At 54.7% G+C, this 18,945-nt stretch overlaps 1 protein-coding gene and 1 pseudogene across 2 annotated transcripts in view; one reads left to right on the plus strand and one right to left on the minus strand.

Moving 5' to 3' along the window:
• The window catches only part of Tekt4 (tektin 4), a 46,065-nt gene extending 37,567 nt beyond the window's left edge, over positions 1-8,498 (minus strand). The window contains exon 1 of one of the 2 annotated variants that reach the window (XM_075941490.1): positions 8,226-8,498. In XM_075941490.1, the coding sequence (XP_075797605.1) occupies positions 8,226-8,353 (128 nt within the window). In that variant the 5' untranslated portion in view covers positions 8,354-8,498. The remainder of the gene's footprint in view (positions 1-8,225) is intronic. The other variant, XM_075941489.1, reaches the window with a different exon arrangement.
• LOC142831427 (voltage-dependent T-type calcium channel subunit alpha-1H pseudogene) lies at positions 8,405-10,194 on the plus strand (annotated as a pseudogene).
• Positions 10,195-18,945: the final 8,751 nt, after the last annotated feature.

The raw sequence follows: 18,945 nt of genomic DNA on the forward strand, positions 1-18,945 counted from the left end.
ACTTGGCTGCTTCCTTACTCCCTGTTGCCCTTCCAGGAGTCCCTGAGATGCTGTCACCATTTGACTGCCCCAGCCATCCTTCCAGTGTCACAGGCAGGGGCGGCCCCTCTCTAGCAAGCTCTCTCCCCAACTCTGGGCTCAAGTGACCATCATTACCCTCAGGGTTTCAATCAGACTGAATGTCTGGGGTTGGACAAACTAAGGATCTAGGACTAATGTAGACATACATTTCAGGGAGGTCACCAGTGTGTGTAGTGCCTTCTCTGGTCCTAGACCAGTGTTTGGAGGATATGGACCGCTTCCCAAAGCACTGATGTCTAACTGGTGACTAAGTGATCTGCCATGTGTACCTCCGGGCATCCTTCTGTGAAAAAGGTCACGCCCAGGATGAAGGCTCTGTGAGTGGATCTGTAAGGGCTCAGTCTTCCCTTTCTGCTAAAGAGGGGCTGGGAAGGCCCCAGCCTGGGCAAGGCCAGTCATCAGCAGGGCCTGGCATCTGCCTGTGCTTCCCACAGATCGTCCAATGTCTGCAAGCTCACAGCCTGAGCCGAATTCTCAAGGGTCTACTCCATTTGGCTGGCCAGATGTTTCTGCAGCCCAGCTCCCAACTTCCAGAACTCCTGAGACCCCCCAAGGACCCACAGGATAGGCTGTAAGCCTGGATCCCTTGCCCACAACAGCAGCTACTCCAACCAGCTCCCATAGAGGCTGCACGTCAGAGGCTCCAACTCCCCGCCCCCCACCCCCACGAGTAGGCAAGTACAGCCTGCCCCTTTCCTGCTGCCTCCAAAGCCTCACAGAACCAAGGTTCATTCAGAAAGACAAGCTGTGGGCTTTGGCACATGGGCCACCGCTATCCCCTCAGACCCTTCACCACCCGCAAAGAGCCCCACACACTGCGGTCACCCCTTCTCCTCTGTGTCCTGTGTCTTTACAGGTTCTGATAATGTCGTACAAACAAAGCCATGGATGTTGTCTTCTGTGATTGGCTATTTTCTTGAAGCAGGGGCATCTTCAAGGACTGTTGCGCACAGGTTGCAGCCCACCTTCTGAACAACTGCGATGGGATGGAGAGGCCACATTCCACTTATCTCTGTGTCTACTGAACACTTGGCAGTTTTCACCTCGAGGCTGCTGTGAATTGCACCGCCGTAGCTGTTCATGAACACATTTCTGTGTGGACTCTCTGTCACAGCCCCATGCTTAGCTGTCCTCAGTCCTGCCGTTTTGCCTTCACTTGTCATTTGATGAGAAATGTTTCCCAGTGCAGGAAATTTAATTCTTAGGTCAAAACATTTGCCACACAGCCAAGAAATGATAGAGGTGAGATTCAGAACAAGCCAGAGATGAGCATGGCTTGCTCCGAAGGCCCATTCCTGCACAGGGGCCCAGGCTGGCCCCCCACACCTGGACACCAAGCAGAGCAATGTTGGGCCTGGTTTCCAGCTCTAGGCTAGGACAGACCTTTGGTGACAGTGATCTGAATGAAGCATTTACCTGCTTACAGGGGGCAAAAAGGATGTCATGGGGGTCAGAAAGAAGAAAGGGCCTTACTGGTCTCTGGGATGGACATCATGGCTAAGTCCTTAGACTATAGGAACAAAGCTCTTGGTTCATTTGCTCAGTGTCCAGCTCACACAGACCAGCTGGTGGGGAAAGAGCATGTCTGAGTTAGGGTTACTATTGCTATGATGAAACACCATGACCAAAAGCAACTTGGGGAGGAAAGGGTTTATTTCGCTCACAGCTCCATATCACAGCTCATCATCAAAAGCAGTGAGGACAGGGACTCACAGGGCAGGAACCTGGAGGCAGGAGCTGATGCAGAGGCCATGGAGGGGTGCTGCTTACTGGCTTGCTTCTTTGGCTTGTTCAGCCTACTTTCTTATAGAACCCAGGACCACCAGCCCAGGGCCAGCACCACCTACAATGGGCTGGGATCTCTTACATCAAACACTAATTAAGAAAATGCCCTACAGGCTTGCCTACAGCCCAATCTTATGGAGACATTTTCTCAATTGAGGCCCCTCCTCTGATGACTCTAGCTTGTGTCAAGTTGACATAAAACTACCAGTACAACTTGACACACAGACACAAAACATTTCAATCAGAACCTTTCCTTTCTCATTTATCCCCAAGACAGCATTTTAATATTAATATCACAACATAAAACACCAAGTCCCATACCCTTTACAAATTCAAATGCATTAAATGTTAAGTCTCTTTAAAACACTCAATCACTTTAAAAATCCAAAATCTCTTCTAAAAGTTCAAAGTCTTTTGGCTGTGGGCTACTGTAAATATCAAAATAAAATCAAATACCTTCTTCAAGAGGGAAGAACCACGCCAGGTTCTTCAATTCCAGCACTCAGGAGGTAGAACCAGGCAGATCTCTGAGTTTAAGGGCAGCAGTATAAATAATTCAATGCCCCATTATCTGGGGTTCACTCATGATCTGGGCTCCTCTGAATGGCTTGGGTCACTTCTCTGGCTCTGTCCTCTGCAGCACACACGGCCTGTCTTCTAGGCTCCTGCTGGCTCCACTCCACTGCCACTGCTGTTCTCGGGGGTCAGCCCACGGTACTGGCATCACCAAAATGCTGGAGCCCCTTGCTGCAACTGTGTTGCATTTTCACCGACAGCCTCTCCTGGGCTCTTTTTTAGGGACTGAAAAACCCCACCACATAGCGCCAAGCCACAACTGCTCTCCATGACCCTTCAAAAGCCAGTACCACCTGGGTGACACTTACATTACCAAGTTTAGCTGCCAGTAGGAGGTACGACCTTGGCCTCCTCTGGAACACAGCTTCTGTGTGCCGACCCTGAGGAAACACTTTCCAGAGGACTTTACCTCAGTGATTCTGGTCTCTTCTCAGTCCCAGCTGATTCTTCATCCCCAGCTGAGCGGCGTCCACTGTCCTGGTAAATCAAGGTTTCACTTTGTTGGTTCTGGTCTCTTAGTCACAGCTGACTCCTCGGCTCCAGCTGACCAGATGCCGCAGATTCTTCACACACAAGGCCTTGTTTCCCTCTGAAGCCTCACAAGCCAGGCCTCCGGCATCTGCACTCTTCTCTACATTCTCAGTCTTCCAGGCTCCTACAGAGCAGCCCACTGAGCTCTCCACACTCAATGGCTCTTCTAGCCCAAAGTTCCGAAGTCCTTCCACAGTCCTGCCCAAAACAACACGGTCAGGTCTGCCACAGCAAGACCCCACCATGCTGGTACTAACTTGTCTTAGCTAGGGTTACTATTGCATAGTGGGATATTATTTGTGTCTTAATAAATAAAGCTTGGCTGAAGATGAGTACAAAGAAGTCACATTAGGCAGCCATACGGGCCAGGCAGTGGTGGCACACACCTTTAATCCCAGCACTAGAGGGGAATAAAAAATAGGAGGAGGCAGGTCTCACACTCAGTCTCAATCTGAGGATTTGTGGAGGCAGGACCACACATTTTCAGTCTGAGGTAGAGGTATGAGCTAGTGGCTGGCTGCTTTGCTTTTCTGATCTTCAGGTTGAACCCCAATATCTCTGGGTTTATCTTATTCGTGCTACACTATTGCTGTGATGAAACACCATGACCAAAAGCAACTTGGGGAGGAAAGGGTTCCATATAACACAGTTCCATATAACAGTTCGTCACCAAAAGCACCAAAAGCAGGAAATCACGAAGGCAGCAGGAGCTGATGCAAGAGCCGCGGAGGGTTGCTGCTTATTGGTTTGCTCCCCATGACTTCCTCAGCCTGCTTTCTTATAGCACTCGGGACCACCAGCTCAGATGTGGTCCCATCCATAACCCCACAGATTTGATGTGGCCCTCCCAAATCAATCACTACTTAAAAAAAAAAAACCTGCAGGCTTGCCTATAACCCAGACTTATGGAGACATTTTCTCAACTGAAAATCCCTCGTCTGATAACTCTGGCTTATGTCAAGTTGACACAAAGCTAGCCAGTACACAGGGCCATCTCAGGACCACTCAGGGAATACACTAGCCCCAGTGCCTTGCTTGAAACCCCTGTCCCAGACACCCTTGTTTCTAGAGGTAAGAAGGCTGGAATCGATGGCAATCTTAAGGTGCCCCCTCACCTTTGAGTTCCGCACTCCCGGAGGTGGATGGGGCTTCAGAGTTGCTAGGAAAGGCAGGGTGTGGAATGGAGCCCTTCAGGTTCATAGCTCAGTGGACACCTATCCGAGGCTACTCACCTGCTTAGTGATTCCATTAGCTCCTCTGAGCCCAAAGGTTGCTGTGCTATTACCTGCTCACACAATAAATACTTCCTGTCCACCCATTTGGGGATAGAAGTGTGTCTGGGGGTAAGGCACAGCTTCACACATAAAAAAGGAGCAACCACAGGAACACCATATAGGACCTGCAGACATGCCTGGCCTACTAGATATGTAGGTGAGGGTACAAGGGCTGAGACACTGGGTGACAGAAGCTTTGCTGGTAGAATCCAAGAGGACCCCAAGGTCTTCTGAGTTGTAGGTGAAATCAGGGCTGGGAGCCTGGAAGGGCCAACTGGTCAGGGGACAGTGCCTGTGGTCTGATGGAGACAGCAAAGACAGGATACTTGGTGCCTAAGAGAGGGTACTGTAGATAAGGGCATCGGCTCAGGACTCTGGAGACCAAGTTCTCAGCACAGAGAGACAGAGGCAGGGAATAAGGGACAAAGGCAGGAGATAGAGGAGAGAGTGGAAGGGAACAAGGGAAAGGGGTGAGTGATATTCGTCCCAGAGGGACAAAGGACTACCTGTGGGAGAGAGAGGAGACAGATGTGGCCCATTGGAAATGGCAGTTTTATAGAGGTGAAAAGGGAAATTCCGTGTTAGGATAAAGTGATAATCAGGCATGTTAATTAGCTGAGCCAAAGGGGGCTTTTGATTGCTGGACTTCAATGCTTTGATAACTGGCCCTTGGGAGTCAGCCTCAGAAGGAGGAAGTGGCCAAATAAGGGAATAGATCTTGGTGGCTAGCTTTAGGGATGTAATCTAATAGTTTTTAGCAAGGCAGAGAAAATGGGGGAAAAGGTCGAGTCTGCCAGAGCCACATGCTCGAGTGGGCTAGTGTCCCTTCAGGTACCCACTCATTCATGGAGGATACAATCCAAGCTCGAGGGCCTATAGGTGGGTGAAGGTGGGTGCCAAGAACATCTTCTGAGCTAGACAAGTGCCTACAGGCTGTGGTGAAGGCACCCCCAGTGCCCTGTGGGCCAGCCTACCTTCAGCTGACCATGAGCTGCTAGGTGGAGGGCCAACGATCCCAAGGATCATGGCCCCAAGGTTACTGCTGGCTGTATTCCCTGGTTATTTGTTCCCCTTCCAGCACCCAGCTCTTTGTGGAGCAGCAGCTCTGCGCGCGCGCGCGCGCACACACACACACACACACACACACACACACACACACACAGGAAATAGCAAAAAGCAGAAACAAATCTTCCAGAGGCCTGGAGGATTTTTAAAATGCATTCGAACACTCTGAACGGTTTAATTAAACAATTTTAACGCCAACTTCCAAGTTGTCCTATGCTTGTCTCTCTCATTCCTTGCTCGCCACGTGAAAGTATTATGTGTTCATTGTTCTGAACCCGATTTTCTCATCTCATATCTGAGCAGTGTCTGCTTTTCATTTCCTCTCCTGGAGGCAAGTCTGTGTCACGTGGACGTGCTCACCCCCTGCAGCAAAGCGGACATTATCTTGGGCTAATGGTTGCTCAGGTGTGGAAGGCCACAGTAAATGATACTGAGCAGGTGGAGTACCATCCCAGGAACAGTAGGTCTTCAGAAGGTGTGACAGAGCGGAGGGGGGAGGAGACATGGGGAGAAGTTCCCCAAGGTGTTAAGTCACACTGTAGGTGCCCCTGCATCTGGTCCGAAAATGGGCTCTGGGTCCTGCTGGCTGTGGGCATTTTTTGTTTGTTTGGTTTTCCGACTCAGGGTTTCTCTGTATAACAGTCCTAGCTGTCCTGGAACTCGCTTTGTAGACCAGGCTGACCTCGAACTCACAGAGATCCACCTGCCTCCGCCTCCCCAGTGATGGGATTAAAGGCGTGCGCCACCACCACCTGGCTCACTTTTAATGGTTCAAAAGTCCACAGCCAGGGTGAGGGAAATAGCTCAGTCATACATATAGGAACATAAGAAGTCTGGGGCCCTTTCCCTTCTATAGGAATTTGGACAGCGGAGTCTAACAGAGATGGGTGTGACAGCCTTCAAATCTAGGGTATACGAAGCTACCTCCACGCTCTACGGGGCCATGGAGAAAATCAGCTCTGGGCCTTTCCTTCCATCTGACAGCTGCCCTTCCTCCGCAAGCATGCTTCCCGCTTGGGTCATTTGCCACCACTCCCCAGCCATCCTGTTTCCAGAGAGCCCTTGCATAGGGGCCGTGATACTGGAGAGATCTCAGATTCTCTGTTCCTTATCCTCCAGAAATCCATCTCGACCTCCGAGGCACTTGCTCTGGCCAGCAGATACTTGTCTCTTCCATCCATCCACTTGTTCAGAGCCGGTCTCCCACTGGAAGGAAGTTCCCGGAGACAAGGGTAAGATTTATAGTGATCTCCTCAATTGTGCTTTCTTTCACCTCCGGTCAGGGCCTGACACCCAATCGGCCTCCAGCCACTTTTCAAGCAAACCACCACTGAATCTTGCACTTCATCTTAACCTTTAACAAGGGGCTTAAGGAAAGTGGCAGGCTTCCCGGGAACCTTGTTCAGTACCCTGCTTTGGCACGGTCTGCCCCCTCTCGTCTGCAATTTTCTAGGCTGCATTCAAGGCTCTAGGCTCTCCTGGTCCCTCTCCTGGGTGGCTAGGTCCTTAATTGCTCTTTGAGGACCTTAATTATGAGCCACAGTCACCCACTGGTAAGTAGAGGCATTAAAATAGAATAAATGTTTTCCTTTTCTTGAAAAGTTCACATATACAAGATGAGGTGCTGCTGGGCCCAGGGGACTGCCCGCCTGGACCTGCATACAGAGGACACAGCTCTTGCCTGCCATCACCTTCCTCCAGCTTGTGCCCTTCCCAGGCCCAGGTGTGAGACCCTCCCAAAGTTCCAGAACCACACAAGGAAAACTCAACTTCTCTGCAGCCCACCCTGCCAGGGGCCCATCCAGTTCTGGGGTTGCTATGTAGCTCTGGCCCTCCAAAGAGGCTAGCTGCCCCAGGGCAGAGAGAAGGAGGCTTGCTCTTTGTCTTGGACAGGAGTGATCATACCCAATAACAGCCTGAAGTAGAGGTGAAAGAGCCCCTTGTCGGTTGAAATTTGAGTGGTTATACACCTAGGAGCTGGAATTTTATGACCCTGGAGTAGTAATTGTGAGAAAGCAAAAATCCCTGCATACCTTCAGTGGAAGAGGGGGTGCGGCCCCCCTGCTCATGCCTTCTTGGGATAAGGGTCTTACAATCCCAGAGTATGGAGGGATTCAGCGATATGACCAGGGTATACCCTCTGGGCGCCCTCGGGTGCTGGGAGGCGCCATTCGGTTTGCACTCCTTCACCAGATCCTTCCGTGCGCCCCAGTCCCCACGAGAGAGGGGGAGGGGGATGGGCAACCGCAAGTTTGAGGAAACTGGATGGAGTGTCGGGGAGCTGCATACCGGAGCACCTGGACTGCCCCAGGACTATCGGTGTTACGTCGTGCATCGCGCCCCAAGTCGCCCACGCGCTCCAGGACACTGGCGCCCCGGCACACCCAAGACACACGCGGTGGGGGAAGGGCACGCGCCTGGCTGACATGGTCACGGCGTGCCTCCCACGCCTGCTGAGCCCCGCCCCCTAGCCGACCCTAGCAGCAAAGGGAAGGGGCGGCGCGCGAGGAAAGGAGGGGGTCCCCGCCGGCTCCGCGCCCCCGCAGTGGGGGCGGGGAAGGACGTTGGCGCCGCTTCCCCCGCCCCTCGCCCGAGCATCTCTACGAGCGCCCCCTGCTGCCGTGCTCTCCCGCGAGACGGTATGGGGCGGGAGGAGAGGTCGGGAAGAGGGGCGCGGACCAGGTTCGCCCAGTCCTGGACTTGGGGCAGGCGGGATACGGGCATCGGAGAAGAACGGAACAGGGGGTATCGTGGGATAGCATGCGTCTTGGGTGGGGGCGGGCCGAGCTGATGACCCCCCGCCCACCCTCGGTCCCTATCCTGGTCCCTGCGGGTCGCCCCCGGCCCGCCCCGGCCGCGCTGGCCCCGCCCCATGGGCCGCCCCCGCCGCCCCGCCCCCCCGCCAGTGCTTACTCCGAAGTTTCCTGCGCTGTGCGCGGACAGGCTCCAGGGCTCGCTCGCTCCCTCTCCGGCTCGGCCGCGCCCCCGGCCCGTGCCGTGGTCCGCGCCCGCCCCGCCGTGCATTTAGCGGTTTTCCGCATCGGGACACCGTTGCTGCTGCTGGGCGAGCCGGAGCCAGAGTCTCCGCGAGAGCTGGTGCCTGGTGGGCCGGGGGCGCGGGCCAAGGCGGCGGTACTGGCCCAGCTCCGGGCTCTGGGCTGGGTCCCCAGTGACAGCGCCACCCGGGCGATGCCCGCGGGGACGCCGCTGGCCACCGGAGCGAGGTGAGACGCGGCGGGTACGCGCGCTTACTGCGCGCCTGGGACCCTTTGAACTTGAGCTCTGTAGGTGCAGAGCCCCTCAGGTTCCCGCAGCCCTTCGCCTGGGCCTTGGGGGTGGGGCTGCCAGCCTTTGCCGGCGGGAGGGGGCGGGAGGGGGCGGGGGGCGCATTTGTCTCTAATAAGGAGAGACAAAGACATCCCGGCGGCCGCGGCTGTTCCCGCAGCTCCGCTCCGCCCGAGGCGGGGCGGGGGCGTCGTTCCTGGGCCAGGGTCACCGCCTGCCCTCTCTCCGCAGGTGCTGCTCTCTGCCACCATGACCGAGGGCACGCTGGCCGCGGACGAGGTCCGGGTTCCCCTGGGCGCTTCGCCTCCGGCCCCTGCAGCGCCGGCGAGGGCTTCCCCAGCGAGCCCTGGGGCGCCGGGGCGCGAGGAGCAGCGAGGATCCGGGTCCGGCGTGTTGGCTCCTGAGAGCCCAGCGACCGAGTGTGGTGCGGACCTGGGCGCCGACGAGGAACAGCCCGTCCCATACCCGGCACTGGCGGCCACGGTCTTCTTCTGCCTTGGGCAAACCACGCGGCCGCGCAGCTGGTGCCTCCGACTGGTTTGTAACCCATATCCTTACAGGGTTGGCGGGGCGCTGGGGACTGGGGTGTGGGACTTCCCCTGCGTACGCTCTGTGAATCCCGGCTTCTGGTATCCGGCGCGGGCTGGGTAGGGTTGCGAGGGCAGTGTTCTTCTCAGAGGTGGTTGGGGTACGCCTGGGAACTCGCCAGAGGGATCTGGGTTCAGAGGCATCTTGGAACGGGAGAGTATGGGCTGAAGCAGCGGGGATGCCGTCTGCTCGGGAGGGAAAGAAAGGTAGTTATTAACTCCTGGCGTCTTACGTGGTGCGGGGAGGAGGGGATACCCGCCTGTTCAGCTTTCCAAACGAACACTTGAGCCTGTGTGAAGACCCTCGCTGGAGGCTGGGAGGGGAGAAAGTTTTCCACCTGCTCTGTGGGCGCTGCATACCGGGCAGGGTTGGTCCCTAGTTCTTTTCTACGAAGAGACAGTGATGTTGGTTGAGAACTCACTCTTCCAGGCTGAAGTCCGTTCAGGGGCTGATTTAAGTCTTGCGCGGCTGGGGGTGGGGGCACAGGGAGGCAGCTAGCTTTGAACCCGACCCCCCTTTTCACAGTTGCCTGGCTAGAGAGGACAGGATTGTGCCTTTTTCCCCCTCTTGGCCCCAAGGGCACACACGGACTTTCAGAGAAGCTTCCAGAACAGGGTTGGGTCGGTACTGGAGGCATTTCTGGGGTGCAAAAAGAGGCTTCTGGCCCCCAGAAGGTGGCCTTTGGAGACTGCCCTGGAGGTCTCTGAAGAGGAGCTGAAATCATAACTCATATTGCCTACCCCACCCCCACCCCCACCCCCAGCAACTCCTCGGAGCTGGTCACTAGGGTAGGCTGGCTGGGCGGTAGGTGCTCCTGCTTCCTTCCTGGGCTGGTCGGGTGGAGGGCCAAGGGGAGTTGACACAGGCCCATAAACACTCTTCAGCAGAGTCGGAGACAGAGGCAAAATGAGCAATGTGTGTATATGTTTCTCTACCTTGTGTGTTTAACTGTATAAATATTAAATACAAAAGAGAAATCTGTACCAAAAAAAGTAATAAAGCCCGTGTTTCTTTTAACTCCAATCCAAACACTGGGTGAGTCAGATTTTTCTCTGCTTATAAAAGAGGATGGTGGTCCCGGGGCTATGGCTGTGGCCTCCTCTGAGCCATCTTGGGCTCCAGTGCCTGCTGCCTTTGTCCAGTGCAGTTGACTGTGGTGCCGGTGGTGGGCATTCTCTGGGTTGACTGGCCCTCTCTGCAGAAAAAGGGTGACCTTGTGTATCAGCTGTCCGTTTGTCCCCTCGGCAGGATCTAAACTTGACTTAGGTGGGGAGGTGGTGTGGCTGGGGGAGGTGGTAGGCCATTGGAGAGTGCTATTGTGGACCCTGGGGAAAGGGGATAAAGGGCAGCTCTGTGTTTATGCCTCAGTTTTCTTTGCAAGGCTGTACAAACTAGGGGGAGACTGGCGTGGACTTAAACTTATTCTATCCACCAGGACCTGGCTACATAGTAGTGTGAGGCAGACCCTGGTTCTCCGGGCTGCTGTATATCCCCGAGGACTTCTAACAAGGTTGTTTGTGTTGCTGTGTGCACGGAAGGTGGGGATGGGATGGCTCATGGAGGTAGAGTGAGCTCTCAAGGACTGTGGAGCTGGCAATGCCACCTGGCCCAAGCCGACTTTGTGAACCTGAAGTGGAAGATGCCCTTGTTGTCTTAGGAGAGACTCAGGTGTTACCAGCCCTGGAGGAGAGGGCAGGAAGATGAGGAGAGCTCTCAGCTGGGGAAGAGAATGCCAGGCTGTCCCTGCAGGTGATGCCACCAAGGGGAGAGAGGTGGGTCTTATTCCTCCTACCCTCAAGTTCATCCCTGTTGTGGAGCTGCTGGCTGTTTCCAGCAACCCCGACACACCCACCGTCTTCTTGCTATGTTTATCTCCAGACACAGCTCGGTTCTCCTGCTCCAGAAAACTAGGGGTGAATTCTGAGTATCCCCAAGCTAGGGAAACACCCTACAAAGAGCTGGTTTCTGAGCTTCTTGAGCCCGGTCAGCACTCTGCATCTGTCACTGGAGTGGGTTCATTAGTGCTCTGGCCTCATGGGGATGGGTCTGACCCCCCAGCAGATGCCAGGCTCTGGAGTAGGGGAGTGAACCTGGGCCTCAAGGAGATCCTAAAATAAGCTGCCCGCCTGGACAGGCGGGGGATCAGCTTACTGGGGAAGCCCATGTGGGCCGAGGCTTTCTAAGCTCTTTGAGGCTCTTTACATTCCTGGGAATTGGGAGGGGGTGGCTTTGTATGAGACAGGGGAACCATGGGTGATTGGCATGGCCAGGGTTTTACAAGCGACTGTGTGGTGCCCTGTGGCTTGAGGGTGTTTTCTGGGCCTTAGTTCTCCCCTGCAGGTAGACATAGTGTGTCTTTCTCAGAGGGTAAACTCCAAAGGGGGGGGGAGGATCAGCTCTGCTCAGGTGAGAAGCAGCGCTGCCTCCCTGCTGATGCCTGCCTACCATAGCTGGACTTCTATTGGCTCCTGGAACATAGGGAAGTACTTTCTCCCAGTCCCGGACCTTTCTGGAACTCTCACACGGCTAGCCGTGGTACCGATGTACATATGGTCCTGGTTCTGTGTGGATGGTATCTCCCATCCCTGTGGCAAAGGAGCCTCCAAGGACAGCCTTTGTCTTTATTGATTTAGTTTGCTCTTTAAAAATACAATCGGGCTGGAACTTTTGGGGAGAGTGCTGTTTCTCCTACACAGGCTTATTTATAGAGGAAGGTGGGTGGGACCCGTGTGTTGTAGCCTGCTCCGCTGGGTTATGTTCTGCCCTGGCTCCCCCACCCCACCCCAGGCTCCTGACCCAGAACTGCCTGCAATGCAGCTGCCTGTCCCAGCAAGGGAGGGTGGGGCCTCCCAGGGGGTAGGAAGCTCTGGAGTGGGCACCCGGCTGTCTGTGTCATCAAGGGAAGTGAGCTATGGATGTTTAGAATCTAAGAGGAACCTGGGTGTTCAGAAGTGAGAGTCACTAGGAGCCCCACCCCCCTTAACCTCTCCTTCCTCACAACAGGCACCAAACCCTCAAGTCACCAACGAAGGATGAAGGACATAGCAAGGTCATGCAGGTGAAGAGGGGCTGCTTGGGCCCAGCCTGGAAGCTCATACATTTGTTGTGTCCCTGGCTAGACAAGCCTAAGTCCTTATGACATTTTTTTTAAAGGGATACTTTGAGATGTATCCAAGGGCACAGTGCTTCAGGGTGGCTGCCAGTACCTGGCTCACCCTAGCATGCATGTCCCCAGTGGGAACTCACAGGGTACTGGTTTTGAAGGGCCAGTCCTTTGTCCTTGCCCTGGATCCTGTGTTTGAGAATGATCGGCCCATCTCTGCTGTTTCAGGCCATCCACGAGCTTGCTCTCAGGAAAACTGAACTGTCTTGATTGCTGGGGGGAAGGTGCATGGTGGTCAGTGGGCCTCTAGGGACTCCTGGGCCTGAATTCTGAGCCCGGATATTAAATTAAGTAGCATAGGCTTCTGTGACCTTGGCTGGCCTGACCTGCCTGAGGAACATTGTGGTTTCGTGGGGGTCCTTTTAGGGTTCTTGAATCTTAGGTAGGAGTCATTGCTCCCTCCCTAGCCAGTCTGTCCATAACCTGGTACCTTGCTGGGTCTTTCTCCTACTGTTAACTGTCCGTGTCTGCCTCTATGGACTCTGGAGACTCTGACTGGCCTGGTTGAACTGGCCTGCTATTTCCTTTAATGTCCACCACTCTCACCCAGTTAGGATTGTGGGATGTGGACCAGAGGAAAATTGATTTCCTATGTCTACCTAGAGAAGCTGGCCCAGCCTTCCAGGAGTCAGCCTTCCCTAAGGCCCTAGAGAGGAACATGCGGTGTGTGCAGGTCGTTGTTGGGAGAAGAGTTGCAGGCCATACACTCCACACCTTTGAAGCTGCTAGCTAGCATCCACCAGGTGGGAATCTGGAGCGTGTGCTGATTCATGGCCGGGTCTGGGTGAAGGCATCCCATGGCTCTGGGGCTCATTTGGGACCCGGGAGGCATCATTACTGAGAGCTGTAGATGGAAGGGAGATCTTGGAAAGTGCCATCAAATGGATGTCTCCCAAACTTCTGTTGCGGAGTCATTCATAGCCTCATCAAGGAGGTGGCAGGTTCACACACCCGTGTGATGTCACCTTTCTCGTCTCATCCCACCACGAAATGGGCATGATGCCAGTGAGGCCGAGCATGTCCTGCTGAAGGCCTGTAGAGTACACATAAGGCTTCAGTGCCCACAAGGAAGGAGTAGAGGTAGGTGTCTTACTCTAGATAGGCTCCGCTCTGGCAGGGACTGTGCCTCCCAGACCTGCTTGTGTGGCTCAGGAATGGCTGTGTTACCTTAGTTGGCGCTGTCAAGGCCACCATACAGTGTCCCAGTGGACTGACATTCCTGCTCTACTAATGGAGGCATTACCTTCATAACCAATGCATTTTCCGTCCGCAGACTGGTTGGTGGCTCCTTTTACCAGGCCTTACCCTGCATGTTCCTAATCCTGACCACCTCTGGGCTTGACCAAACCTAGCACTTCTTTCTGATAGTCCCAGCACCTCAAGTGGACACAAGAGCTGGGCCACTGGTCACATGGGGACCATGGCAGGCTCTGCCACCCTTGTCCGTGAGCACTTTCCCTGATGAATCCTTGGAACCTCTGTGTCGTAAGCAATTATAAGGGGAGGGCCTCCTAATACCTGTGGCAAAGGTCTCCCCAGAACCAATCCAGAATCCAGCTTTCCTCATGCCTGTGGCAGGTGGGGCCCTTTGGAGGGTACGGAGTCCAGACTAAAGGCTGCTGGAGGACTAGGAATATGGTAGCTACTTGGTGACCACTGAGTCTTTGTGAGAGGAGGCCAATAGCAGGACCAGACTGGCCAACAAGTGCCATGGTTCTTCTCCTGGAGTAAGTGAAGGGGAATATGGTGGAAAGGGTTCTGGATCCCCAGAGCCTGATGTCAGAAGGGTGAGGTGTGAGGTGAGGTGGAGACTTGGGATATCAAAGGGGTGGCTAGGCCAGCTTTGACTTGGGAATCTAGTGTGTTCCTCGGTAAGAGGGCAGTGTTGGAACCCAGCTTGGTGGGAAATAGAGGTAAGCCTGGAATATAAGGGCACTGCAGGGCAGAGAATGTAGGACAGAGGGTGAGATGTGGGCGCTGGTGCCCTCATACTTTGGAGACTTGGCCTGGATAGCATGCTTAGCCACCCCAGCTCTAGGCTGGTAGAGTAAGCCACTAAGGCAGGCTGTGGGTGTCTCTGTGGCCTGCAGGAGCATGCAGGGTGGTCCAGGAGCTCTCTTTGCTTCCTCATATGCAGTGGGCCTGGCTCCCAGAACTGCTGGCAGACGCCCCATTCAGGGTCAGGATGTGGAAGAATGCGGGGGATGGGGTGGCCTGTCAAACAGATGAATCCAGAGCAGTGGCCTGTGGCCAAGTCCAATCCTCGGTCTTGAGCAGTCAAGGTCAGGCGCGCAAATCTGTTACCTTTGTTTATGCAGATGTCGGCCCTGGTGCTGAGCTGAGCCTGCTGGGGAAGGGGCAGCAGCGCTCAGAACCTGACTCAGAATGTTCCTTCCCCACTTGCTAGGCTGTTAACCTTCTCTCTTCTTATAGAGGAGTCAGTCCTGGCCTAACTCGGAGCTCCCTTAACAAATGCGGGCCCAGGTTACATTTCCAAACCTGAGATTAAAGGGTGGCCCCAGCTCTGGGCAGAAACAAGGTGTGATATGGGTCATATACCTTGTGTTGTGGTGTAGGGCAGGATCCTTGATCAGAGTTAGGGAAACAAAGACCCAGATAGGATGAAGTCCAGGGGGCCAGGAACGAGGAATAAAGCCCCATCCCCTGCTCAGGAGAGTTGGCACAAGGTCTGGGCATCATACCCAGAGCGCTGCGCCTGCCTGGAATGATCTAGACTTGCTGCTCAAGCCACTCACCGTTTTCTCAGGAAGAGACTTGAGCCTCTGCTGCCACATGGTTGCCAGGGCTGGCATCTCTGGCTTCTCAAATCCCTCTAGGCACTGTGGCTGGCAGGAGGAAGACATGAGCCACAGGTTGATAGGGAGATTGGGGTCCTGGTGGCAGGGGCAGATATCACTGTTACCTAGGAATACGCCGAATTAGGTGCTGGACTGGGGAATGCAGTCTCTATAAATACTCTTAACTGATTCTGGCACTAGGACGTGTGAGCCTTGGATAGAGAAGCCCTGGACAGTCAGCCCCTCCTGGCCCAGCACAGGCTGGTCTTGGCTACAGGGGGACTTTAGGGGTCCCAGAGGACTTGTTTTTCACACATAGGCTACCCAAGCCTTTGGCAAAGTTGGAAAGTAGACTTGGAAGCCTCCCTTAATGCTCCAAAAGTTAGGGGCTGACTTAAGATTAGAGCAGTTCCTCCGACTGCAATTATAAGGGGAGGGCCTCCTACTGCCCAGGCTCTGAAGGGATCCATCAGACTTGATGCCTGCACCCATACCCACCGCCTCCTGATAAGAGACCCGTGTGCAATGCCGCAGCCCTGCCTGGCCCAGCCAGATTCCTTCACCCTTTGCTGTTTGCGTCCCTTAGTTCTTCTGTGTTTTTTCCATGAGGGAAGTAACCATGGCACAAAAATAGGTTCCTTGTATGTGAGCATTAGGTGAAGAGTCAATGTTTTATTAGCATGAATCCAGCATGAAGCCTCAGCCTCTTAGCTGGCCAGACCTGCAGCAGACAGTAGGGAGAGGACCGGCTTAGAGAGGAGTAACAGGCCAATCCTGGGACCACAGTCTCTGCTCGGCTGTGTTTAAATGGATGAATGCTGCAGCCTGCTATGGCCTGACCCTGGCAGCACACAGGATGTTCCTGGCAGGCACAGTGATTGGCTCGGTTGCCCTGTCCTCTTCCCTCTGGACTGTGTTAGTGCCGTCCCCTCCCCAGGCCAGGTTCCAAGTTGGTGCAGCAGGGACCTGAGGAAGGGGCTGTAAGGGCATAAGAGCTGATTGCCCTAGCCACCCCACTTTGTTCTGATCCTTCTCTTTACCATTCTCTCCTGGTAGAGCCCCTAGTATTGGGTGGGGGTTACCTCTGGGCCTTTCACAGGCACGCAACTAAAGGAGGTTCCCTGACTCTGAGGGGACAGTAGCCTTTACAGTTGGGGGAGCTGGAATTTCTTGGGTCCCTGTAGCTGCAGGAAGGTTAGCAACCCAGTTGCCTCTGATGCCTATGTGGACAGAGTAGCTGGGAAGGTGCAGTGGCTGGATGTGGTGCAGGGCGGGAGGCTGATCGCCAGGTTTGTTGGACACAGGGCTAGTGCAGCAGGTATTTAGTAGTAGCTCTGGCTGGTGGGCACAGGCTCCATCCTCTGGGACCACTCCCAGCCCCAGTGCTAAGCAGCACCCGGGCTCCCTGGGCCCTGATGTGTTGGCCAGTACTGGGGTGTGCAGCATCAGACTTGGTGAGAGAAGGGATGGATGGGTCAGTGGGTTTTCAGGAAAGTAGTGAAACCTTTGAGGGGGCACCAAAATTGCATTGTTTCTGTGGACAGATAACTGCTCGGGCCCTGGTTTTATTCCCTGTGGTCCTATGGCGCCCAGCTGAGTAGCAAGGGAGGCTATATACATAATGTTTCAGTTGCTGTGCTGGGCTGAGCATTGTCCCCTTCATAGTCTGTGGCCAGTGGAATGTGCAGCCACCCCTCTCTGGCGCTAGGGTATTTCCAGATGTAATTAGCTGAGCTGAAGGTAGGTTGGGAGTCTGTGGACAGGCTGTGTGACAACTGTGAGAGGGACTGGAGCAGTGTGGCCATAGGCATACAATACAAGGACCGTCACTGACGCCAGGAGGTCTAGAAGGCCAAGCACAGCCTCCCCAGAGCCTTGGAGACAGGCAGTCCCTGTTGAGGCCTGGACTGGGGACTTTTGGCCCATATTGAGCAGGAGTAAGTTTCTGTTGTTTGAGGCCACTGGCCTGTGGTGCTTTTTACAGGGCCATAGAACTCTAGCCCAGCTGGTGGCACGCTTGCCCACGTGGCTGTGAGTGTGCCCTTCTATGCATGCACGCCTGAATGAACCTTTCCCACATAGCATGGCCCGCCCCTGGAGGGAGATGAGCAGTTCTGCCTGGCTAGGGCAGCAGGCTATGATGTGCTAACTGGAGGTGGCCGCTTGGGATAAATCAAATGCTCGGGGTCAGGCTCTCAAGACAAGGGGTGGGCCACCTAGGGAGAGGAGAAAATCAGCCATGAAATCGGTCATTCTGACTGCCTGGTCTGCCAGGTGGACCATGCATGAGGCTCTCTGTTCTGGTCAGAGGCCCCTCCCAGAGGCTACAGCAGGTGTCTGGTGTGTTTGTGGGGAGATCCCCAGGCAGCTCTGAGCCACTCCCATCCAGCCCAAGGGCTTTGTTGAAGCTGCCCTTGCAGGTCAGCCCACAATGGGAGTCTTGAGTGTAGAAACAGAGCAACCACTCTGCCCACAACGGGAGCCTGCTGAGGCCCCCCTGGATTCCTCAACCCTCTCTCCATCTTGGTGGTCTCTGTCAGGAGCCTTTCTGCTGCTTCTGAGCAGAGCCGTGGAAACAGATGAACCCATTTGTCTGTGAAAGCTGGTGTTCAGGTTCCCAGAAATGTGGCCCCTAAGGTCTTGGATGTTAGCCGCCTCTAGCTTTTGCATCTGTCCCCAGAGAAACAGGGCCGTTTCCCTCTTGGTGTCTATGGAGAGGAGTAGTGCCCACAGATGGCCAGGGAGGAGACCACTCTCATCTGAAGCTTCACCCTGCTCCAAGAGTACTGGGAAGTACATTATGGACCATTATGTTTCTCTCGGTGCCTCCAGGAGACACTCAGGCCCTGCTCTGTTAAGGATGACCCCTGGATAGGTCATTGATCAAGCTAGGGCGGCATGGGGTGGGTATGAGCAGGGATGACTGCAGGGAGCAGCTGTGGCCTGCAAGTGAGACCCTTGGATACTTGTGATTATTCTGTGGGAGTGTGGTCCTCTGGGCACCTCCTGGCTAGTGGCCATATCCTTGAAGATAACTGACCCTCAAGACTTCTGTGTCCTTGGGGTTCATGTCCAACCTCTCTGTTCTGTGTTTCAAGCAGGAGAGGTAGTCTGTAAGTTAAGGGCCTACACCCCCGTTTAGAAAAATCAAGGCCCCATCTTCAATGTGGAACGGCCCAGGTGTTCATCTGAAGGGGATGGAGCGCCTGGGATTGGAGTAGTATAAGGGTGTCTGCTTTTCAGCAGGACCTTCCTGCTGTCTTCCCAGGCTAAGAATTTTAGTCCTGGGATGCCTGATGAGTGTCCTGTGCAGAGCAGTCTGATCTGATGTAGAAACAGTGACCCTGCCCAGATGCCCTACCACTGATCTCAGGAAGGCACAGAGGCATGAGGGCCGTGGGGACCACACGGCAGTGTCCCTATCATGTCTCTTTGTCTTTGGTAGCAGACACCAGTCCAACCTCTGGCCGACGGCCGGTGAGTCAGCCTGCATTAGTGCCTCATTAAAATGGACAGGCTCTTCCCGGGCTGCTGAGGGAAGCCCAGTGTCTCCTGCCCTTGCCCTGGATGTGCCTAAGGCTGGCTGAGCCTCTGCTGTGACTGTTAGCGTGTGCTGCATCCCACCCACATCCCACACCATGGACTCAGCAAGGTGCAGGGTGCCCGCCCATAGGACACTTCCCATAAGACATTTTCCTCCAGTCCTTCTGGAGTGGTGGCAGCCTCGGTCTCTGCTGTATCACTGTAGTGACTAGATGGACCTGCAGGTATCCTGAAACTGTCACCAGCCGTGCCAGGT

This window comes from Microtus pennsylvanicus, chromosome 11 (assembly GCF_037038515.1).
Source record: "Microtus pennsylvanicus isolate mMicPen1 chromosome 11, mMicPen1.hap1, whole genome shotgun sequence".
Classification (NCBI taxonomy): Eukaryota; Metazoa; Chordata; class Mammalia; order Rodentia; family Cricetidae; genus Microtus; species Microtus pennsylvanicus.